The 22536-nt window shown below is 41.9% G+C and overlaps 2 protein-coding genes across 2 annotated transcripts in view; both read right to left on the bottom strand.

The window, feature by feature from the left end:
* The window catches only part of srrm3 (serine/arginine repetitive matrix 3), a 73167-nt gene extending 66155 nt beyond the window's left edge, over positions 1–7012 (bottom strand). Inside the window, exon 1 of the mRNA XM_026240615.1 lies at positions 6663–7012. Within this exon, the coding sequence (XP_026096400.1) occupies positions 6663–6815 (153 nt within the window). The 5' untranslated portion in view covers positions 6816–7012. The remainder of the gene's footprint in view (positions 1–6662) is intronic.
* A 750-nt stretch (positions 7013–7762) lies between these two features.
* mlxipl (MLX interacting protein like) overlaps positions 7763–22536 on the bottom strand; it is a 32996-nt gene continuing 18222 nt past the window's right edge. Inside the window, exons 9-17 of the mRNA XM_026240579.1 lie at positions 21378–22038; positions 15575–15648; positions 15050–15290; positions 11777–11874; positions 11578–11697; positions 10635–10762; positions 10426–10549; positions 9223–9352; positions 7763–8042 (exon numbers count right to left, since the gene is read on the bottom strand). Of these exons, the coding sequence (XP_026096364.1) occupies positions 7918–8042; positions 9223–9352; positions 10426–10549; positions 10635–10762; positions 11578–11697; positions 11777–11874; positions 15050–15290; positions 15575–15648; positions 21378–22038 (1701 nt within the window). The 3' untranslated portion in view covers positions 7763–7917. The remainder of the gene's footprint in view (positions 8043–9222; positions 9353–10425; positions 10550–10634; positions 10763–11577; positions 11698–11776; positions 11875–15049; positions 15291–15574; positions 15649–21377; positions 22039–22536) is intronic.

Genomic DNA, 22536 nt, shown 5'->3' with positions numbered 1-22536 from the left:
ACTTTGACAAATAAGTCGCACCTGACTATAAGTCGCAGGACCAGCCAAACTATGAAAAAAAGTGTGACTTATAGTCCGGAAAATACAGTATATTTCAAAATACGGAATTCATAGTTTGGAGAAACAAGTACTTGAACTTCTAAATAACTGCAAACATATAATTGTATTTTTTATGCTTTAGTACCATAGAGCACCTTTAATCTATCAAATTACTGTCTGAGATTTTGTGTCTCCTCCGTCTTAATCTATTTTCTGTGTTTTTCTAATTTCACAGACTCTCAGGCTGGTCTCCAGGTCGGGTGTTTCCCGGGGAAGGAACACACAGCAATAGTAGGCGGTTTTACCCTGACGGAAAGAGCAGCAGGCATGAAATTTCTCTTGATATTCCATGACTGGATCTCAGCCGTTCTTTCTCTCACACTCTTTGTGTGGCATTTAATTGAGCAGGAGGCGGCATGCTCACAGAACACAAATGAACGGCGGGTGAAGGTTTGTCCTGCAGTGCTGGAGAGTAGCTAAGCTAACTAACAGCAGCGTTACTAACTTTAACTCATCTTTCAGCAGTGTGACCTGTCTCCAGTGCTGCTTTTTTTAAAAAGCTATTTTTCCAACCTGTAGAAGTGTACCGTGACAAAACACTAAATCACTTTTTTTTTGTCACGTTATATTGCATTTTTTAGTCAAGGGAGCTGAATAATCAAAAACGTATTTCCTAACACACAACACTAAGTGTAACGTCTATATAATTAAGCAACGCTGTGAATATTACAATGATTTAAGGTGGTTTTCTAGTCTCATAATAACACACAAGTATGAATTTATGCAATTATAACTGGCATTATAAGTGGTTTGATTAATTTCTGTAAAAAAGTTCAAACTGTCCGTTTCAATGAATCATTTCTGATTTCAGATTTATAGCTCAACATACACTCACTGGACACTTTATTAGGTACACCTTGCTAGAACTAGGTTGGACCCCCTTTAGCCTTCAGAACTGCCTTAATTCTTCGTGGCACAGATTCAACAAGGTGTTGGAAACACTCCTCTGAGATTTTGCTCCATATTGACATGATATCATCACTCAGTCCATCATCATCCATGATGAGAATGCTCTAAAAAAGCTGCTCTATTGGATTGAGATCAGGTGTATCTAATAAAGTGGCAGGCGAGTGTATACAAAAAGATAAAAATGTCAAATGCTTTAAACTGTTTAAATAAAATATGCACCAATGTTCAAATGTTAAAGGGAAGATTAGATTTTTTTAATGCTTTGTAACTTTCTTTTTTTATTTTTGCTTACATAGGTTGCATTTATTAGACAAAAATACAGTAAAATCAGTGTTATTGTGAAATATTATTGCAAATCAAAATAACCATTTTCTATGTGAATATATTTTAAAATGTAATTGATTCCTGTGATGTGCAGCTGAATTTTCAGCATCATTACTCCAGTCTTCAGTGTCACATGATCTTTCAGAAATTAATACATTATGATTTGCTGATTATTTCATCAAATTTATATTTATATATTTTTGTGATAAAAAAATTTTCAATATTTTTTTATTTGAAATATAAATCTTTACTGCTACTTTTAACCAATTTAATGCATCCTTGCTAAATAAATCTATTAATTTCTTACAAAAATCTTTATAATATTTGATTGTATTTTTCATTCGATTGTATATTATTTATTTATTTGCATGTTTCTTCTTGCATTTTGAATCTTCTGGGCTATAATGGCTGTTCTATTTGGTTCCTATTATTGGAAAAAATCCTTTAAGCCACATCAGAGTACATGAACAAACAAAGATTAAGGCAAAAAAAGATCGCCTGCTACTCTCTTCTCACCTCTCTGTGGAAAACAACACAACATCCATCACATACAAATGATTTAACCCTCCCACAGAGCGCTATACAAGCATGTCAGCTGTGAGTGTATTGTGACAGATATCAGAGACAGCGAGGTTATGTTATTCACCAGCCGCGGGCTCAGCTCAGCTCACATGAAGTCATCTCCATTTGCTGCAAAAGGTCAGACAGCCGAAGGCATATGGACACAAGATTCGCTCTCTGCATCCATTTTCGCCAGCTGTTGACCTCGCTTTCTGTCTCTTTGCATGGTTGGATGATCATCACAAAGTCAGGTTTCTAGCAGGTTCCTCTCAGATAATCATATCATCACAAAATTCACAGCTGCCTCTGCTTTCTACAATACAGGAGATGTCATCGGGGGAAGCTTAAAGCTGCAAACCATTTTACATACTGTGCACAATATGACATATTTCCAAGTGACACAGAAGACTGAATGGAAAAACTGTAAAAAAAAATTCCCTGTCTTCAGTGTCACATGATCTTCAGAAATCATTTGTAATATGCTGATTTGCTGCTCAAGAAATATTTTATGGTCCTACTCCCTCCACAGATTATATAAATACATATAAATACATTTAGACCACTTAACGTAATAATTGCTATTGGGATGTAAAGAGACTTTCAACCAGCATAACAATCAAATCACTAACCCTGCTTTTAAATCAGATTGTGTCTACAACTGACGAAGATCAGACCACATTTTTTGAGAAATCTGGATATTTTCAAAGGGTTCACAAACTTATTCCACTGTATGCCAAACCATTCGACTTTAACCTGCACACGTGCATCAAAATGTCTCAGAAATGTCTCTCTTCCTCCCGATCTGAGCATCTGTTGGATCGTGTGTTTATCGAGCTCTAACAGCAGAACACTAGTAAGTGCCCTCAATCTCTGCCTTCATCTGATACTCAGAAACACCACACCAAATCCATTTCTGTTAGAGAGCTTTATACATCAAGATTCTGATAAAAAATGTCCTTTAATGTGTGCTGATCCTATGTTTCCGAACATAGTAATAATTCTAAGATCCATTCTATGAAGGGCACTTGGATGTCTCTGAATGTTGTCATTAACTTCAATTATAGAACATGAGTAATACGCCGTCTGACAGCACACACATGATAACATTCAGAAAGGTCATTTCCCATCTTTATATTTGAGATCGGACTGTGACATGAAACCCTATATATACCAAATCTATGGTATAAGACTAAGACTATTTAACCTCAGTGTAAACAGACACTAAATAAACATGAAGAGTGTGTATTTATCTGTCTGTCTCTGCTGCTCAAGGCATGTTTGTTCATGTTATTGTCTTCTCTCTATAACTATTCAGCAACAGAATAAAAGATGAATATGGCTGTTCTATTATAACCAGAGATAATGAGCAGGTCATGTGATCATCTGAGCGTCTGATTAGAAGCAGGACTGGTGTATACTCTACAGTGATGCTTGTTGCATTACAGATGGTTTCTGTTGAGTACCATCTGTGATGTAAATGCAGCACATTTTAGTCTGTGTGTGTGTGTGTGTGTGTGTGTTTGTGTGTGTGAACACCTTATGAGAAAGCAGAAATGTCTCCAGAGAGAGGGGAGGAAAGTTCAGTGGAGCTGTAAGAGCTGTCCTGGGCTGTCAGTCAAAACATCACACACACACACACACACACACACAGTGAACAAACAAACTGCACTGCAGCTGCCCACATCCTTTTTTTTTTACTTTATGCATGTTTGATTATCATTTAGCACCAAGTCAACAACCACAGCTATATTCATAGCAAAAAAAAAAAAAAAAAAAGTAAACATATAAAAAAGGAAAACAACAACCTCACAATCCATTAAAATAGTGGCATAAATGAGCATCTTCACCCATCAAGAAAAATGTGTGTGTGTTTTACAGCAACTCTGAGGTTTTAGGCTTCACATGCTGCACTGACACACACACAGAGCAAATGATTTTCTCACTCAATACTTGTGTCTTGTTCTCCAGTACAAACATGGAAATATCCTTATATCAACATACTTTACTTGAGAAGGAATCTGCCTTGAAATATTTTTCTAAATTAAGTAAGATTTTGCTTTTAAAAAAAAAAGAAAAATAAAACCCATAAATGAAGCCAGAAAATAATCTTGTTTTCCCTCTGATTTAAGTAAATTTTTCTTACCCCACTTTTTCTTGTTTTATGCTTAAAATAACTCTATTTTGGTACATTTTTCAGAAAATTAGAATTAATTGCTTTATTTATATTGAACATAGACAAGGCAGATGCTGCGGTGATGTTTGAGGACTGCTACGCCTCTTATTGTTTCTGGAAACCTGATTCGTTCCACCTGATCTGTGTGTGTGTGTGTGTGTGCACTCTCCTGAGCTCCTGAGACACACACGTTCCTCCATTATTCAGAGGAAGACAGTGCAGATGTACAGATCTCTGAACACACACACAGGATGGAGAGAAGCACAAATGCGATGGCTTCGATATCTCAGCTATCTCTCCTAGAGAGCAATAGAGGACAAACTGAATTTTACTGGCAAAAGATCCCAGTAATCTCACACGCATCTCCTCTAGAGTTTCAGAAGTGATCTCTACACTGTCTGAAACTGTGCGATGATTTGCAGAAATACCAACATTGTCTAAGATAATTTCTTGCATTGCACAGAGGAAATAAATGCAATTTATGAAAGTAAATAAACATCTCATGATGTCAAACACATGCTGTCAGAAGAGAGCAAATAATACTGCTTTACAAATGAACTTTGTCTTTGATGCGACTCAAATGGTTTTATTTATATCCTTTTTTGGCATATTCTGTCTGAAACGACCTTTGAACTCAGATGAGCTGTCCAGATTGCCCAGAATACACTGAGCAGTGAACGGCAAGACTGAGACGATATATATTCGATTTATCCATCAAATCTTTTAAACAAGATGAAGCAAGCATGCCTATATATTCAGCCTTTTTTAATTGAATTGCGTCTGTGAGATAATCTGCATTTCTATCTTTTTTAACAGACAGAAATAGCAAAAAAGGTCTACATGCATTTCTGCTAATTTTTCTGCCATTCTAAGAGCGACGCTGCTGTGAAATTTTAAAAATAAATAGACAGGAATAGATCAGGAAAGAAGAGACAGAAGTCGGCTGAGAGTCAGCATTCCCATTTAGCATTAAACACACTCCAGTGTACGGCTATAGAGGACAGACATATGCTGGAAAACACACACACACGTTAACCAGCCCCCCGAGGATCTGTGTGCCCTTCGGGGGAACGGCGGATGCCGGGAGAATTAGGATGGCACGAGAAGACACTTTTGATAAAATGGAGGCTGAGAGAAAAGAGGAAAAGGGGGTGAGAGAGACCTAAATTCAGCACCCTACCTACTAGTGCAATCACATTTGTTCTCTCTGGAGAATTCATACATTAAAAGTGCACATTTTTGTACTTTATCGTACAGGCAGGTTTAAGAACCCATTCGTAAAAGAAAGGAATTGGTGAAATACCTTTCTACTTCAACATTTCAGCTTTCCATTTCCTTGTAATTACTCATGAAATGCACAAGCAGTTTCTGAATACAACATTTTTCAGTGTTGTGACAATATAATGAAAATTTGATTACGCATATAAACAGTTACTTTTCATTTTTGCCTGCAGAATGATTTAGTCATAGTATCTAGTAGTAAAATATCTATAAATATACACGACTTCGCTGTATAGTGTGTGCTTTAATGAGCTTCGAAGAGCTTAAAAAAAGTGCTACGGGCTATGACTGAAACTTAACTACCTTTATACCTCTTTACCTTGACATGTCTATTTACTAAACCCTCTCGAACCAGCCAGCGTGCTGCTGATATAAATCTACATTACTGGGCATATGCAGACTAAAACGGCACCTTGGGAAACGTCTCTCAACCAGCCGTGGATAACTAACTCCCCTCCATTAAGTCATGAGTGCATTCATCTCTTTCTGAGCAGCCAGTGACCCCAGAATAAAGAGAGTGTGGAGAGCTTCATGTACAGGGGAGACGCTCACACACCTCACAGAGATGTTAATGGCTAAAACACAGACAAACCCATCTCTACAGCTTTACCACTCAAAAACAAAAGCTCTGTAAGGTAATTATGTATTTAGAATGACAGATTTTGACGTATTTTTAACGTTGAGACCAAACGCTTTTAGAACATTCTCTAAACATCATGATGTAATTTGTAACTGAACGTTCTAAGAGACGTTTTTGTAGCCTTTACATATTGTTCCGATCATGACAAGAAACTTTTACATTTTAACATTTTCAGAGCCTTAAAAAAACGTTAAAAAAACACAAAACAAACAAAAAAACTTGTATCCATCATGATTTATTATGCTTGCTTGCTTCTCTATGACTCGGATCAGATTTCTAATGATGATAACCGTCACAAACCACTAGAGCGTTATTTGACCAAAAACTCGAGCTATTATATCATTCAAATAAAAAAAAATACAACAAAATGCATACAATTCTGAAATACATTCATCCGTTCCAAACAAACGGCAAAAAAAAAAAACGGCAGTTTGTCAGACGGTCAAGATGAGAGCGCGTTAAACACGGAAAATATTCAAATTAAATGTCATTTATGTGTGTTTTAATGACACGGGCATATAAACACGGTGTAAAGAACAAAAGAATGAGCGTGTTGAAAATAATCGCGTTTAATCACATTAAGAGCTTGTAGCGCCGCGGCGGTTGTGCGTGTTTGATGTGTTATTTCAGCGCTGTTATCGCATGTGTTTGACGGGAAGCGGTGAGTAATCTTACCGGTTGGTCGTGTGGATGTAGACCCGGCTGGCTGAAGCGCGTCTGCGGCTGTTTTCTCGGAGCTCGGGAGCTGTCCTTCGCTCGCGGTGCTGAACGCTCTGGGTGCTGGACAGCGCAGCTGCAGAGAACGGGACGATTCGAGACGAGCCGCATCAGACGCAGCGCCCTCCAGCGCTCAGGAGGAGCAACCGCGGCGTGACGCAAAACAGTTCATAACATTACGAAAAACAAAACAGCCAAATTAAGAACTAATAATTACAATAATTAATAATGCAGAAATTTAAAGATATTTATAATATGTGATGGTTCACATGTTCACTAGCAAACACCCGGTAATCGGTTTTAACATTTGTGTGTAATATAAACATTTTGAAAATAAATTATAATATATAAAATTATTTTTTATCAGTGTTGAAACAAGTTTGCTGCTTAATATTGTGTTAATATTTGCTTAAAATTTCATTTTTTAATACATTTTATTATTTATACATTTATTTAAATATAATAATTATGCTTTTGAACAATATTATGGCCATGATAAAATTTATTTTAACATAAAAAAAAAAAAATAATAATAATCATATTAGAATTAATTCTGGTGGATCATGTGACACTGAAGATTTTCACCTGACATATCAGGTTTGACATCAGAAATAAATAAATCCATATAGTTTTACGATAAATCCATATAGAAAAGTTATTTAAATTGCAATATTTTCTCAATATTCTAAACATGTATGCATTTAGTTTTTGCTTGGTATTTTTCTTATAATAACTTTTGTAACAGAACTGTATGCTTGAAGAATAGCATTTTTTCAGTTTTTCAAATCATTGAAAAAAAAATGTAAAACACAAAATTAAATAATTTACTTGTCTGCACCTGATTCAGCAGAAACCCTTCAAATGGTAATTTCTTGGGTTTTAAAAATTCACAGATAATTTACTGGATAATAGGTAATTACCTAATAACCTGGCAAAAAAAAAAAAAAAAGAAAAAAAAAAGGGATTTGTGCCTCAAATGATTTACAGAAGTTACAGGGCACTGCAGAATCCCACATGAGTGTGAAGATACCATCACCAAGACAACCACAATCAAGAAAATTAGTCCAATTTTAGATTTATTCCCAGGAGGATCTTTTGAAAAGAGCATCTGAACATTCCAAAGCTGAAATTACATTTGGAAATGTCAACAAGGCACAGAACGTTCCACAGTATCACAATCACTGATATTTTATCAATTTGAGAGTGCGTGCTGTCATTGGCTGTAGCTGTGGGATGAACGTCCGTGAGAGACGGCCTGGACGGCCTGTTCAGGAACCAGACTGGGGTCTGAGAGGATTGATGTGGAGGTGCTGAGCAGACGGAGGGAACTCAAAACAGCTGGAGAGAAACACATGACAGCAGCGTTACAGTAAAACTGATATTACCTGAGCGATCTGACTCAATTTCTGATTGGATAAGCAGGTTCTGTTGTTGTAAACAATTCTGACTGTTGCTTGGCAACTAATTTTACCTAGTGGGAGAGTTATTTATTCTAAATAACCCAAAAACATTTTTTTGAAAGAAGTAATACTTTTAATCAGCAAGGATGCATTAAATTGGTCAAAAGTGACACTAAAGTCCTTTCAAATGTTACAAAAGATTTCTCGTTCAAATAAATGCTTCTCCTTTGAACTTTCTATTCATCAAAGAATCCTGAAAAAAAAAAAATAATAATAATAATAATTATCGCGGCTTCCACAAAAATACTGTTTTCAACATTGCTGATACTCAAGAAATGTTTCTTGAGCAGCAAATCAACAAAGTAGAACGATTTCTAATTCAGAAAGACACACATACATCATATAAATGATATCATACTTAAATATATTTATACAAACGTAACATATTTTTCTTAAGTATATACATGCATGTGTGTGTATTTATATTTACATAATAAACATACACAGTACACATACCTATATAATGTAAACAAAAACTTTTATTTTGGATGTGGTTAATCATTTGACAGCACTAATATATATATATATATATATATGTGGCGAGTGGGGCGGGGCCGAGAGGCGTGGGAACGAGGAGTGAGGCCAGGTGTAGTGATTGGGGATGAGCTACACCTGAGCCCCACCGCTAGTATCGAGTCCCACGTAGGAGATGGAAGGATATAAAACTGGAGCGACGACCGTGAAGGACGAGAGAGGACCAGGCCTGGGACATTATTTTATGTTTGCTTTTTATTTATGCGCACCAGTCGTCCGTGAGGGGCTGGTGCGCCGTTTTGTATTTACTTTTGATTATTAAAATGAGTTTTTGATTGTGCGCCGGTTCCCGCCTCCTTCTTCCCGATGAATATGGAGATTTGTTTGTATCGTTACAATATATATACTATATTAGGCAATACAATTTAAAATATAAAATACTAACACACCCACACACATAAACAAGAAGGCAGGGAGCGATAAATATGCCAGGATGAAGAAAAGTGGTTCGTTCACAAAGGCAGTAAATGATTACAAGGTCTGAGTGTGAAGGTGAGACAGGAAGTGAGGTGCTGGTCACTCACTGGGTCTGAGTGCGGGCAGAGAGCAGTGCTGGTCCAGCCAGGACAGAGTGCTGCGACACAGATCATCAACACTAGCTGTGGACACCATACCGTTAAACGACTCGAACAGCGGCTCCATGATGATGCTGAACTAAGAGAACGGCTGCAGTTCAGGAAAACATGAAGACGTGGAGGACTTGCATCAGAACAACAGAATTAAACCTACTACCAGGACAAGCACAGATGTTTTGGATGCTGATATCCAAAAGACATGCTAAAAAAAAAAAAATTGAAGCAACTTTACTTCCTTAACATATCTTCTTTCAGACTAGTAGAGAGAAAACCTCCAAAATAGACATTTAAATGTGATTCCTTTATTACACATCATCTATTTGCATCCAAAACTTTAGTTTTACACCAAACTTCACAGAGGTATTTGTTCATAAATATAAAAATTATAGTTGACAGTCCTTGATTCTGATTGGCTGAGCCACATCTAAAGCTGTGTTAATTACTGTACAAACATACAACTTTGTTTACTTTGTGTTGCTTGGCAACCACTTTGTTGGAACCACAACTGTTTCTGAGGGACTACATTTTAAACACAAATGCAACACACAAACGTAAACAAAGGTGTATGTTTATGGAGTAATTCACAACAGCTTCAGACGTGGCTAAGCCAATCAGAATCAAGGACCGGAACTATCAGTTTTATTATACTTTTTACTAATTTCAAAACACTTTATTTGCTCTGTTTTATTTTGTGAAACCTTACTTCATATATGATATAACCATTTATAAAAGTAATAAGCCCCGTGAAGCCATGGTTTACAGTGAATTTATAACAGCTTGTACCTAACAACGTCCCTTAGCTGTTATAAATTCACTGTAAACCACGGCTTCTTGGGGCTTGTTGCTTTAATTAACACTGATTTTCTACTAAATGTAATTCTTAAAAAAGTGAAAATGTATCTCTTCTGGCTGTTGACAGTATTTAGTGATTTATGGAGTGCTAAAAAAAAATAAATAATCAAAAATCCCTTCCATAAAAACCTGAACCTGTCCTATGTTTAGATTTCTCTTCTGGAAATAAATAATGCATCCTTTGAACATTTAAACAAACGTTTTTAATCAACTGTAGGAAGCATGGTGATATCTGTTAGTTAAGTTCTTTTACCTAGTTCACCAGAGATGCTTAATTTTATTTCATATTTGATAGGATACGATCCAGAACTTCCAGTTCTGCAGCGTCTGAGCTCTCACATACTCTCTGAACTTCTCCCTCATGTGGTCGAAGCGCTGTCGTGTTATTGGGACGCCTGTAGCCGGAAGCTGCTGCTGACACACACTACACACATATAGTTCAGATACAATCACGCATTCATGTAGATGTCTATGTCTAGCCTGTTATAAACCAGCTCAAACACACTCACTTGATGGCAGAGTTGAGTGTGAGGATCTCGTCTCGGAGTCTCTGTGCCTCCTCGTGGAGCTGAGCTCTCTCCTGCTGCATCTTACTGATGTACTCCGCCGTCTTCTGCAGCGTCGTGGCCTTACTGATCTGAGACCAGCGGGAATGAGTGTACAGAGGTGGAGGAAACATGATCGAAGACATTAAATAAGATGACAAATCCCACTGACATTTTCATCTGAAGTAACTTAAAAGCTAAATTCCACAGCTATTATTTTCTTGTGAAAAAGATGTTCTCATGCATGCAAATGAAAATGCATTATAGTTTATATTTATATTAAATGCAATTAGTTGAACTTAAGAATGCTTTACATCTCCATATGTATATTCATAATTACTATATTCATAAGCTTTCTTTGAAATATGGTACTGCCAAATGTACTGACATTTATTGTAAACTAAAATATACTGTTAAAACTTGAAACATTACAGTATTTATTAATATTTAAAATTAGCTTTAATTTTTATATTTTAATTTTGAAGTTGAAGTTAGTATTTTTTGTCATTTTTATAAGTTTTTTGAATATTTCTATTAAGCTTTTATTTATTTATTATTTCAGTTTTATAATTTTAGTACTTTAACCATATTAACTACAAAAGTAATATCCAAGAGAACACTAAAGATGAAATTAGAATCAAGTGCTTTACACGTGCTTTAGTATGTTTATCAACATAAGCATGGCACAAGATTATTAAAACAATGATTTAAAATGTACTTAGAGATACTCTCATGACTTCATTTCTTGACACACTTAAGTGGACTTTTATTTTGCTAATATTATATAATCTCCAAGAACAGTTTTTTTTATAAAGACACCCTTTTAAGATTTGAATTACACTACAAGTGCACATTTCACTTTTTTTTCTCAAGTGCTGACTGATAAAGTCACTAAAACGAGTGTTACCTTTATACTCGGCTGTGAGCTGAGAGTCGTCACCAGACTGTGTAACGTGTCGAAGCCAAGCTTGATGTTGAACCGTCTCTTCTGCTCGGCTGAAATGTGTGTGATCCGTCGTGTGTCCGTCTGTAAGACAAGACAATATGAGAAACACGACACACACACAGTGGTTATGAAGTAATCAAGTGTGGATTTGTGTTTTTACTCTTGTGGACTCCATCTTGGCTTGTCCAGGTAACGACTCTGGGCTTTTCTCTGATGGATTCGTAGGTGACGTCTGTCCCATGTTTCCTGAAAAACTGACTAAAAAAACATTTCAAAACAAGACATTGCATTACGATTGGAGTGAGTGCTTGAGGTATTATGTGTGACATGATATAGTTGTAAATGTAAAAATACTGTAAATTAGGGCTGCTTTCAACTATTTTTCTGGTCGACTAGTGTTTCATTTGAAGCTTAAGTCAACTAATAGCACGTTTATTAATAAACCATTCAAATCATTATAATGAGCCTTTTTTATGCCTTCATAAGTCTAATTAAGCACTCAAGATCACGCATAAAGCTTGCCACAGCACACTGTCAGAAGTAATGATTATGAACGTGTCAGGGAAAAACAGTGAGAAGCATTTTAATAACTCAATGATAAACTAGTGCTTTCTTTGTTTTCGGCTAAAGAGATGAAGTCGGAGACACTGACTCGTCATCTCCGCAGTAGTGATGAGCCTGTGTGCATGATTCATACGGATTACATAATCTGAGAATATTTTACTTCCATTTGAATTGGCTCATTTGAAAGTAGACATTTCACTCTCTATAGATATATTTTTATTGTCTGTAAGGCAAAGGTGTACATGGAGTTTTACTCTCAAGTTCACAGAGACAGAGACGGCAGAAAGTGCATCAAGTTTGCTTTCATTATTTTACAAAAGCACAAAGTTTTGTTAGTATTGTGAGTGCACACAAATAAACGCAGTCTTCACAGATTTGAAAGGTGTATTACTGTTACATGTATAACCAAAAATAAGAGAGTATTTAAGGAGTAAGTGAGCCCACCGGCGCCACCATCTGTTCTGCAGCGAACATTTCGTCTAATATTATGTGGCAGCCCTACTGTAAATATAATTCGCTAACAATTTACTCACCCTCAGGTATTCTAAAATGTATCTAATCAATGGATGCTCTGCATGAATGGGTGCCATTAGAATGAGAGTCCAAACTGCTGATAAACAATCACAATAATCCAATAGTAATCCACTCCAGTCCATCAGTTAACATATTGAGAAGACATAAGTTACGTGTTTATAAGAAACAAATCCATAAAAAATGGATCAATCCACACAGAGATGTGTTAGCTGTATATGTTAATATTTTTTATCGTATCAGCGTTTTGTCCAGACGGATCCGTCGATTTGGGAGAGTGAAACTGCTATTTAATAATCCATATATTTTGTGAAAGATGACATCATCACCCCACGTCTCGCCCCTAGTCAGACACCAGAGTCACGTAAAAGCAATAACAACATGGACAAACAATGAACGACTGTATTTTTTATTAACTAACATTAATATAAATTAATAAATGGTCTAATAAATGTATTGTTCCATGTTCTTTTTATTGTTATTGTGTTAGGTTTGTTAGGTTTATGCACATGCTCCAAGTCTTCTTCTCCATTTTTAGTGCAACTCTGTGGCAGAATTACAGCGCCACATGCTGGTCAGACATGTATACTACATCGTTTTTAGAAGGTTGTGTGTTTTCGTGTGTACGCACAAGCGATGGGTCACGATTTTTGAATATTCGATTAGTCGATTTAATGACCGATTATCCATTAGGCTGTGCAATTATTTTCTAAGGATGTGAACCATGCCGGAGCGCGTCTTACCCCCAAAGCCCGGTTCTGTTGAGTGTGATTGCTCTGTGCTGTGCTCGGACATGGCTGGTTGGAAGAAGTGGACCAGAGAGCTTCAGTTTAATTAGTGTGCAGTATGCACCGGAGCATAGACGTGCAGCATGATTACGTGAATGTTTCTGAGCGGCAAACGCAATAATACAGAGAAGCTTCCTGTTTCCCGCGTATTAAGTCATGATTACGAGCTAGCTGCATTAAAATGATTTGTTATTTTTTGAAGGAATAAAATGTCAGGCTTCTGTCAATTTTAAGATAAGATACAAACAATAAATGTTTTTATGCTCTTTAATCTGTAGTGAGATATTCATTTCTTTTCATGCGGCATGTTAATCAATTATTTTCCTGTTTAATATTTGCAGCACGAAAATAATAATGAATAAATATTTGAATGCATGTTGAAAAAAAACAGAACAATTTAATACAAACTAGTTTCTCATGAAATAAATCAATTCATGTTTAAAAAAAATCATTAGTAAGCCTATTGCTGTTTTTCATTTTAAACGTGAAGAATGACAGATGCCACATACTTTTTTTTTATTCTTTTTTTTTTGGCGGAGTATACAGGTGTAATATATAAAATTTTACTTCATGCAATGTAACATGATTTCATTGTCATAATTGTGACTTAATTCCTAAAATATTATGACGTTAATCTTTGTTTTTTTTTGTTTTTTGAGTTGACAAAAATGCTCAACTCACGGTCTTGAGCTGGCAGCTCTGTAGGCAATTTAAAAAACAAACAAACATAAAATGTTCCAATCATATTTCTGAATTAAATTAATAAAGAATCGAAATACAATATGACAACGTTGCCATTAAAAACCCAAACTAAACTATTATAATGGCTGCATCAGCAGCTGTGTAATGAGGATAAATGAGCCGTGTAAGGCTCTATATTATTTACGTCGTTTCAATTAAAAGCTCCCCCTCGGTTTGGCGGGTCCTTATAAGTAGCCTACTACCTACTCACCTGTATAGTCTCTCTCCCTCTCTCTCTTTATATATATGTGTGTTTATGTGTACATGAGTGCATGCACGGGAGGGGGGGCAATTATCGACTACTAATCAAATAATACCCAGCGATTATCGATTATTTCTTTTGCTTGAAATGCACATCCCTAATACGCACATATTTCTTGAGACGAGGAAAAAAAAGATCAGAAAGGGATGGCTTCGTGTGGAAGTGGCAAAAACTTTTTAACTTCAAACCATTTCCTCTAGCCAAATTAGTCCATAATCCATAATAATAGTTTAGCTGGAAGCAACAGTTTGAATTTAAAAACACCTTAATGATGAATTTGTTTTTCACAAGCATGCATCTTTTGGCTTTACAAGATGTGTGGATTATTGTGATGTTTTTATCAGCTGTTTGGACTCTCATTCTGACGGCACCCATCCACTGCAGAGCATCCACTGATGAGACACTGATGCAACGCTACATTTCTCCAAATCTGTTGTGATTAAAAAAAACTCATCTACATCTTAAGATGGCCTGAGAGTGAGTAAATCTTTAGCCAACTATCATTTTTGGGTAAACCATTCCTATAAAACCACACAGATCAACACACCTGTTAAACTGGTCCTGTCACTTGTGTGCATTTGTACAGGGGAGAGTTTTTCTGTTTTGGGGATGAGAAGTGGTGTTTGTTGCGTGAGCAGAGAGGAGATGGTGCTTCCCTGCGAAGTGCCGCTGTGGCCATGGGTTGACATGTGCATCTGACAGTGTAACGGTGACAGTGGTGGGATTGCAGTGGAGGCCCAGGGGGGATTGTGGGAAATCTGCGATCCTCCTCGACTGCTGCTCTTTGACTGTCATGGAGAATAATTAAGATTTTTTTGATGTTTTTGAAAGAAGTTCTGCATAAAAAAGCTGAATTTATTTGATCAAAAATACAGTGAAAACAGTAATACTGTGAAATATTATTACAGTCTAAAATAGTTGTTTTCTATTTTAAAATGTTATCTATTTCTTTGATGCCAATTTTCAGCTTTGTTACTCTAGTCTCAATAAATGTCAGTCGGTGTGGTCATATTATTTGTACTTTGTTTACAGTGTGCTGTAGATATTTTATTTTGCTATGAGGAGATCTTACCGGAGACATGGGCGACGTTGGTCTGTGACCTTTTAACCCCGCTGAAGGAGCGTCAAAACTCCGTGATGGTTTTCCTAGAAAGTTTTTGAAATGTTAAGGAATGCTGTTAAATAAATCATAGAAAATAAATCAAATCCCTTAGTTTATAAAAACAAACAGTTGCATTAACCTATATATGAATGTTAACATCACTGTTATTTTATTGTTATTTACAAATTAACACATGTATGTATGGATGTGTATATATATTGTGACATGCGTCCCGAGCGCTCGTCAGCGTCGCCCTGGCAACACACGGGAATCACCGGCACGAGCTCATCACGGGCTGAGCGGCCGCACCTGCAGCTCATCAAGCGGAGCCTTCTTAAGCAGAGGAGGAAGACAGAGTGGTGAGGAATGTCTCCCAACAAGGACGCTAACCCTTTCCTCCTCTGTTACAGAGAGCAGCGTGTGACCGTCAGCCCCACTAAGGAGAGCACAGCACGGGATCCACCACTGAGAACACAGCGAGCACGAGGGACTTGAAGCACCGCCTTCACCAAGAGCACTATTTTACCTAATAAATCCACCCTTCGGGGACTTTCTTTGTCCATCGGTTGTCGTGTAGTTCCTCACCCCGCCACACTGGTGGAGAATGCGGGCAAGAGTGTGAGCTGGAGACCATTAAAGCCACCCGTTTTTTTTTTTTTTTTTTTTTTCTTTTTCCCCTGTCATTTGTATCTGCTCTGTTTTCACAGGCGGCCGCTCCTCCCCCGGCATGGAAGAACTGCTCAAACACCTCACCGAGGTGAGCATCCGCCAGCAACAAATAGTGGAGCACATGGCCTCACGTCAAGGAGACGCCGAACGTGAGCTCGCCGCCCTCCGCGCCGCCGCCCACCGCACACCGCTGCCTGACCCCCGTGTCCAAGCCGTCCAGCTGATGCCACGAATGACGTCGCATGACGACGTGGAGATGTATCTTCGGATGTTTGAGGCCACCGCAGTCCGGGAGGCGTGGCCAGAGGACGAGTGGGCCCACCTCCTCGCACCGCTGCTGACCGGGGAAGCGCAGCGGGCGTATTTCACCATGACGGCCGAGAGAAACCGGAACTATGGAGAGGTGAAAAAGGAGATCCTGGGCCGAGTAGGCCTTTCCCCAATCTGTGCGGCGCAGCAGTTCCATGACTGGGAATATCGAGCTCGACAGCCCGCTCTAGCCCAAGCGGCCGAACTATCCCGGTTGGCCCACCATTGGCTGTTGACCGGGGGTCCCTCCGCACACCAGGTAGCTGAGCGTGTGGTGATCGACCGACTCCTCCGCGCCCTTCCCCGCGCGTTGAGGCAGGCGGCTGGCATGAGGAACCCCACCGATCTCGACGGGCTCGTGGAGGCCATTGAGCTGGCGGAGGCCGCCCAACACCGGGAGACAGGGGAGCGAGCGCCGCCTTTTCCCCGAAGGGTGGTCCAGGAGCGACGCTCGCCAGAGGGCACCCAGCGACCCGTGAGCAGGACGAGCCAATGCCCACCGAGCCGCCGCGTTCCCCAGGACGGACATGGCTAGCAGGCTGTTCAGTCCACGGACCAGCGCCGAAGGCACCACGGGCCAGGGTGCGCATCAACGGCCGGCCATTCGTCGCCGTCCTCGACTCGGGCAGCGGGGTAAGCCTGATACAACCGACTGTCCTTCCACCCCGAACAGGTTCCAGGGCCCGGCTGGCGATAACGTGCGTGCACGGGGATACCAGGCATGTGCCGGCCCGGAGAGTGACCATCACCGCGACACCTGGTTCCTGGCCCGTCGAAGTGGGAATCTTAAGGAACCTACCGGTACCCGTTCTCCTCGGCCGGGATTGGCCGGGGTTCGATCAGCTCCTCACCTCCAGCACACAGCCTGCTAGCCCGGCCGGGAACCGCCGACGCCGGAGTCCAGCAAGGCGCCCTCGACGAGGCCCCGCGCTGCTGACGTCGGACAGCCCTCGAGGAGGTGAGTCCCCCTCCCAAAACTCTAACCTGTTCTTCGATGTCTTCCAGCAGATAGCGGGAGGGGGGACGCTCGCCAAAGAGCAGCGTGGGGACGAGCGCCTCAAGCATTGCTGGTCCCAAGTGCGGGTGGCGGAAGGAGAGGATCTACAACCAGCTCCCCACCCCACACCCCACTTCATCATCCAAAACGGCCTGCTCTATTATGTCGGCCAGCGGAGGGGGGAGGAAAAGACGCTGTTGGTGGTACCGCGGAGCAAAGTCCCGGCGGTCTTGGAACTCGCCCACGCCCACCCGATGGCTGGCCACCTCGGCGCCCAAAACACTGTGCAACAGATCCGGGACCGCTTCCACTGGCCAGGACTGGAGGCGGATGTCAAGCGGTACTGCCAAGCGTGCCCGACGTGCCAACGGACTTCGCCACATACTCCTCCCCCTAGTCCGCTGATCCCGCTGCCGATCATTGAGGTGCCCTTCGAGCGCATCGGGATGGACCTGGTGGGGCCGCTGCCGAAGTCCGCCCGGGGGCATGAACACATCCTGGTTATCGTGGATTATGCCACCCGCTACCCAGAGGCCATTCCCCTCCGCAAAGCCACCGCCAAAAACATCGCACAGGAGCTCTTCCTACTGAGTAGTCGGGTTGGCCTGCCAGCGGAGATCCTGACCGACCAGGGCACCCCTTTCATGTCCCGGATCATGGCTGACCTCTGTAAACTCCTCAAAGTCCGACAGATCCGGACCAGCGTATACCACCCACAAACCGATGGGCTCGTGGAACGCTTTAACCAGACCCTTAAACAGATGCTGCGGCGTGTCGTGGCCGAGGACCGACGCGACTGGGACCAGATGATCCCGTATGTGCTGTTCGGGATCCGGGAGGTGCCCCAGGCATCCACCGGCTTCACGCCCTTCGAGCTCCTCTTCGGCCGCCAACCCCGAGGGCTCTTAGATGTCGCCCGGGAAGCCTGGGAACAACAGCCTGCGGTATGTCGGACCACCGTCGAGCACGTCAAGGCCATGAGGGAGCGGATCGACAGGGTCATGCCATTGGTCCGGGAGCATCTGACCAAGGCCCAGCAAGACCAGCAGCGCCTCTTCAATCGGGCTGCCCAACCCCGGGAGTTCCAGCCGGGAGATCACGTCATGGTACTGGTCCCCACCTCAGCCTGTAAGTTCCTGGCCCGCTGGCAGGGCCCGTATACGGTCACCGAACGGGTGGGACCCGTCACCTACAAAGTGCGCCAACCTGGTCGTCGAAGGGAAGAGCAGCTCTATCATATAAACCTGTTGAAGCGCTGGGTGGGGACCGGGCCCCAGCTCTCGGCCCTCGCCGCCACCTCTCCCGTGGTTGTGGACATGGATCCCCACCTCTCCGCAGCCCAGAAGACGGAACTGCAGCACCTGGTCGGTCAGTTCTCGGATGTGTTCTCCCCTCTGCCAGGGCGGACGACCGTCATCCAGCACGAAATCCGAACACCACCAGGAGTCATCGTCCGGCAGCGGCCCTATCGTGTCCCGGAGGCTCGGCAACACGCAATCGAGACAGAGGTACAGGAGATGTTGAAGCTAGGGGTAATTGAGCCCTCGCGGAGTCCATGGTCCAGCCCCATCGTCATGGTCCCGAAGCCCGACGGCACCCTAAGGTTCTGCAACGACTTCCGCCGCCTAAATGAGGTCTCTGAATTCGATGGCTATCCCATGCCCCGCGTCGATGAGCTCCTGGATCGACTAGGAAGGGCCCGGTTCATATCAACTCTCGACCTCACCAAGGGGTATTGGCAAGTCCCCCTGTCCAAGGATGCCAAGCCTAAGACAGCCTTCTCGACCCCCAGTGGCCACTGGCAGTACCGGGTCCTTCCCTTCGGCCTGCACGGGGCCCCCGCCACATTCCAGAGGCTCATGGATGTCCTGCTGAGGCCCCATATGGCCTAAGCCGCGGCCTACATCGACGACGTGGTCATACATTCAGAGACCTGGGGGGAACATTTAGAGCGGCTCCGGAGGGTGTTGCTGGACCTCCGCCGGGCGGGGCTCACCGCCAACCCCCGGAAATGTCACCTGGCTCTCTCCGAAGCCAAGTACCTGGGCTTCTGCGTGGGACGTGGCCTCATCCGCCCCCAGGAAAAGAAGGTGACAGCTATCCTCTCGGCACCGCGGCCCTCTACCAAGACCCAGGTACGAGCCTTTTTGGGGTTGGCAGGATACTACCGTTGTTTTATCCCTAACTTCTCCTCCTTAGCCTCTCCCCTGACAGATCTGACCAGGAAGGGGCAACCGGAGAAGATAGCCTGGAGTCTAGAAGCGGAAGAGGCGTTCCAGCAGGTGAAGTCAGCCCTCACCACGGAGCCAGTCCTGCGAGCCCCCGACTTCAACTGCCCCTTCCTGGTGCAAACCGACGCCTCGGACACCGGGTTGGGAGCCGTTCTCTCCCAGGTCCAGGACGGCGAGGAACACCCGGTGATCTTTATTAGCCGGAAGCTGACCCCGACCGAACAACGGTATGCCGCCGTGGAGAAGGAAGCACTGGCCGTCAAGTGGGCAGTCCTGGAGCTCCGCTATTACCTCCTCGGACGCCGGTTCACCCTGCTGACAGATCATGCGCCACTGCAGTGGATGGCCCGCGCAAAGGACACCAACCCCAGGGTAACCCGCTGGTTCCTTGCGCTCCAGGACTTCCACTTCACCATACAACATCGGGCGGGGACGGCCAACGCCAACGCGGACGGTCTCTCCAGGATAGGGGCAGCTTTCGCAGGTCTGTCAGGCTCCACTCCCCACCCTCCCCATATCTCCCCATTGTACCGCAGGCGCAGGTCGACGCTTAGGGGGGGGGAGTGTGACATGCGTCCCGAGCGCTCGTCAGCGTCGCCCTGGCAACACACGGGAATCACCGGCACGAGCTCATCACGGGCTGAGCGGCCGCACCTGCAGCTCATCAAGCGGAGCCTTCTTAAGCAGAGGAGGAAGACAGAGTGGTGAGGAATGTCTCCCAACAAGGACGCTAACCCTTTCCTCATCTGTTACAGAGAGCAGCGTGTGACCGTCAGCCCCACTAAGGAGAGCACAGCACGGGATCCACCACTGAGAACACAGCGAGCACGAGGGACTTGAAGCGCCACAGGAGAGCACCGCCTTCACCAAGAGCACTATTTTACCTAATAAATCCACCCTTCGGGGACTTTCTTTGTCCATCGGTTGTCGTGTAGTTCCTCACCCCGCCACAATATATATATAAAGGCCTTTCCAAAACTGTTTTTATTTTTTGTTTTGTTTACGCATATTATATATGTTAAGTGGTTTATTTTGATAGGTTAACTGTTTTGTGGAGTTTAGAGAAAGACTTTTATGCTTGCTGCAATGAATCAATAATTTTCTGCACTAAACAAGGGAATTTTTCCAATTTATTTCAGAGATTATAGAAAAGATTTATTTATTTTAATGAAAACCAAATTTTTATGAAGGATTGACATTCAACCTATTTTTCGACAGGTTCTCACAGACAGACAGACACACACACACACACACACACACACAGACACCCAAACACAGAGACACACACAGACAGACACACACACACACACACAGACACACACATATATATTTCCATTTAACTTTCATTTAGTTTTGATGTTTAATTATTTTTTTTTTTTATTTTAATATCATTTTTTTTATTAGTATCAGATTTAATTCAATTAACAAAAGTTAATTAGCTCAGTTAATTATTTCCAGTGATCTCAAATACGTTTTGAACCTGGGATATTTAGCCGTCCAGATGCTCACTAGCAAAAACTGAAGAAACAAAGCAGGAAAAATGATAAAAGATCTAACATCTACATACGCTCTTGAGATCTGGAAGACAGCAGACTGGCCAGGCAGCTCGTCTGAGTGGGCGGGGCTTTAGATGAGGTCATCACCCTGGGAACCAATTGGGCTCTTCCTGTCTTTTGTTTGTGCTTCCCCCCGCCAGTGGCCACGCCCACCTGCTGCGGCACAGAGAAGCAGTGAGAGGCAGCGGGCGAAGGCAGAGACGGGGTCAGTGTCATGGGCTGGTAGCTCAGAGACATGCAGGTGGCAGGATGAAACATCTCGGGCACGCTGGAGTATCCGTGCTGGGCCTCCAGCGGCAGGGCGCTCGTGGAAGAGCCGGTGTGTGTGATAACTGTGGAGGTGGCAGCTGCGCAGGTCCGTGATTGGCTGGATGAATATCTGTGTTGGAGGCAGGATGATGGGTAAGGGCTTTCCTGTGCCATGACACCCGGCGTCTGAGGGGCGTGACCGCTGAAGGACATCTGCGGACCGTACTGGACCAGGCCAGACGAGAGGTTCAGAGGGTGATGGAAATCACTGATGTATTCTGAGTGACCTTTGAACTTGGGCACTGAGGTTTCACCACTGGGGTTGAAGGTCAAGTCGGGGTCGATGGTCTGGCGAGGATAACTGGGTCCAGGTAGGTTTACAGATGAGGACGGCAGGGATAAACTTTCAGCTGAGAGAGGAGGCTAAAAATGTAAATTAAAAAGTGAAATTATTTGAGTTTTTGGAAAAATGCATTAAATCCATGCTAAATCTCATAAGGAAAATAGTCCGAAACACGGCACACATTTTAAATAAAACAAATGATTATATTATATTTTAAATATTAAATATTTTAAATGAGATAGATTTTTATTTTTCTATTTTATTTTAAACATTTTAATGCGGAAATGTGAACCGTGCTTTAATAATAATGTAATATAATATTATTTATTAATTTTATTTGGAACGTGTTTATGGTGAAAGTGTGCTATGCCAATAATTATGCAAACAATAATTATAAGATAATTATTTATCTTATTTGAAACATTTTAATGTTGAAATGTGTACTATGCTTATAATAACCATGCAAATAATATAATATAATATAATATAATATAATATAATAGTTAAAATCATGGCATATATTTCTACATAACAATTTTGGAAATAAAATGCATTTGTAAAATTATATATATATATAT

Source organism: Carassius auratus, linkage group LG30F (assembly GCF_003368295.1).
Source record: "Carassius auratus strain Wakin linkage group LG30F, ASM336829v1, whole genome shotgun sequence".
Lineage (NCBI taxonomy): Eukaryota > Metazoa > Chordata > Actinopteri > Cypriniformes > Cyprinidae > Carassius > Carassius auratus.
This window is presented reverse-complemented; position numbering and strand designations above follow the sequence as displayed.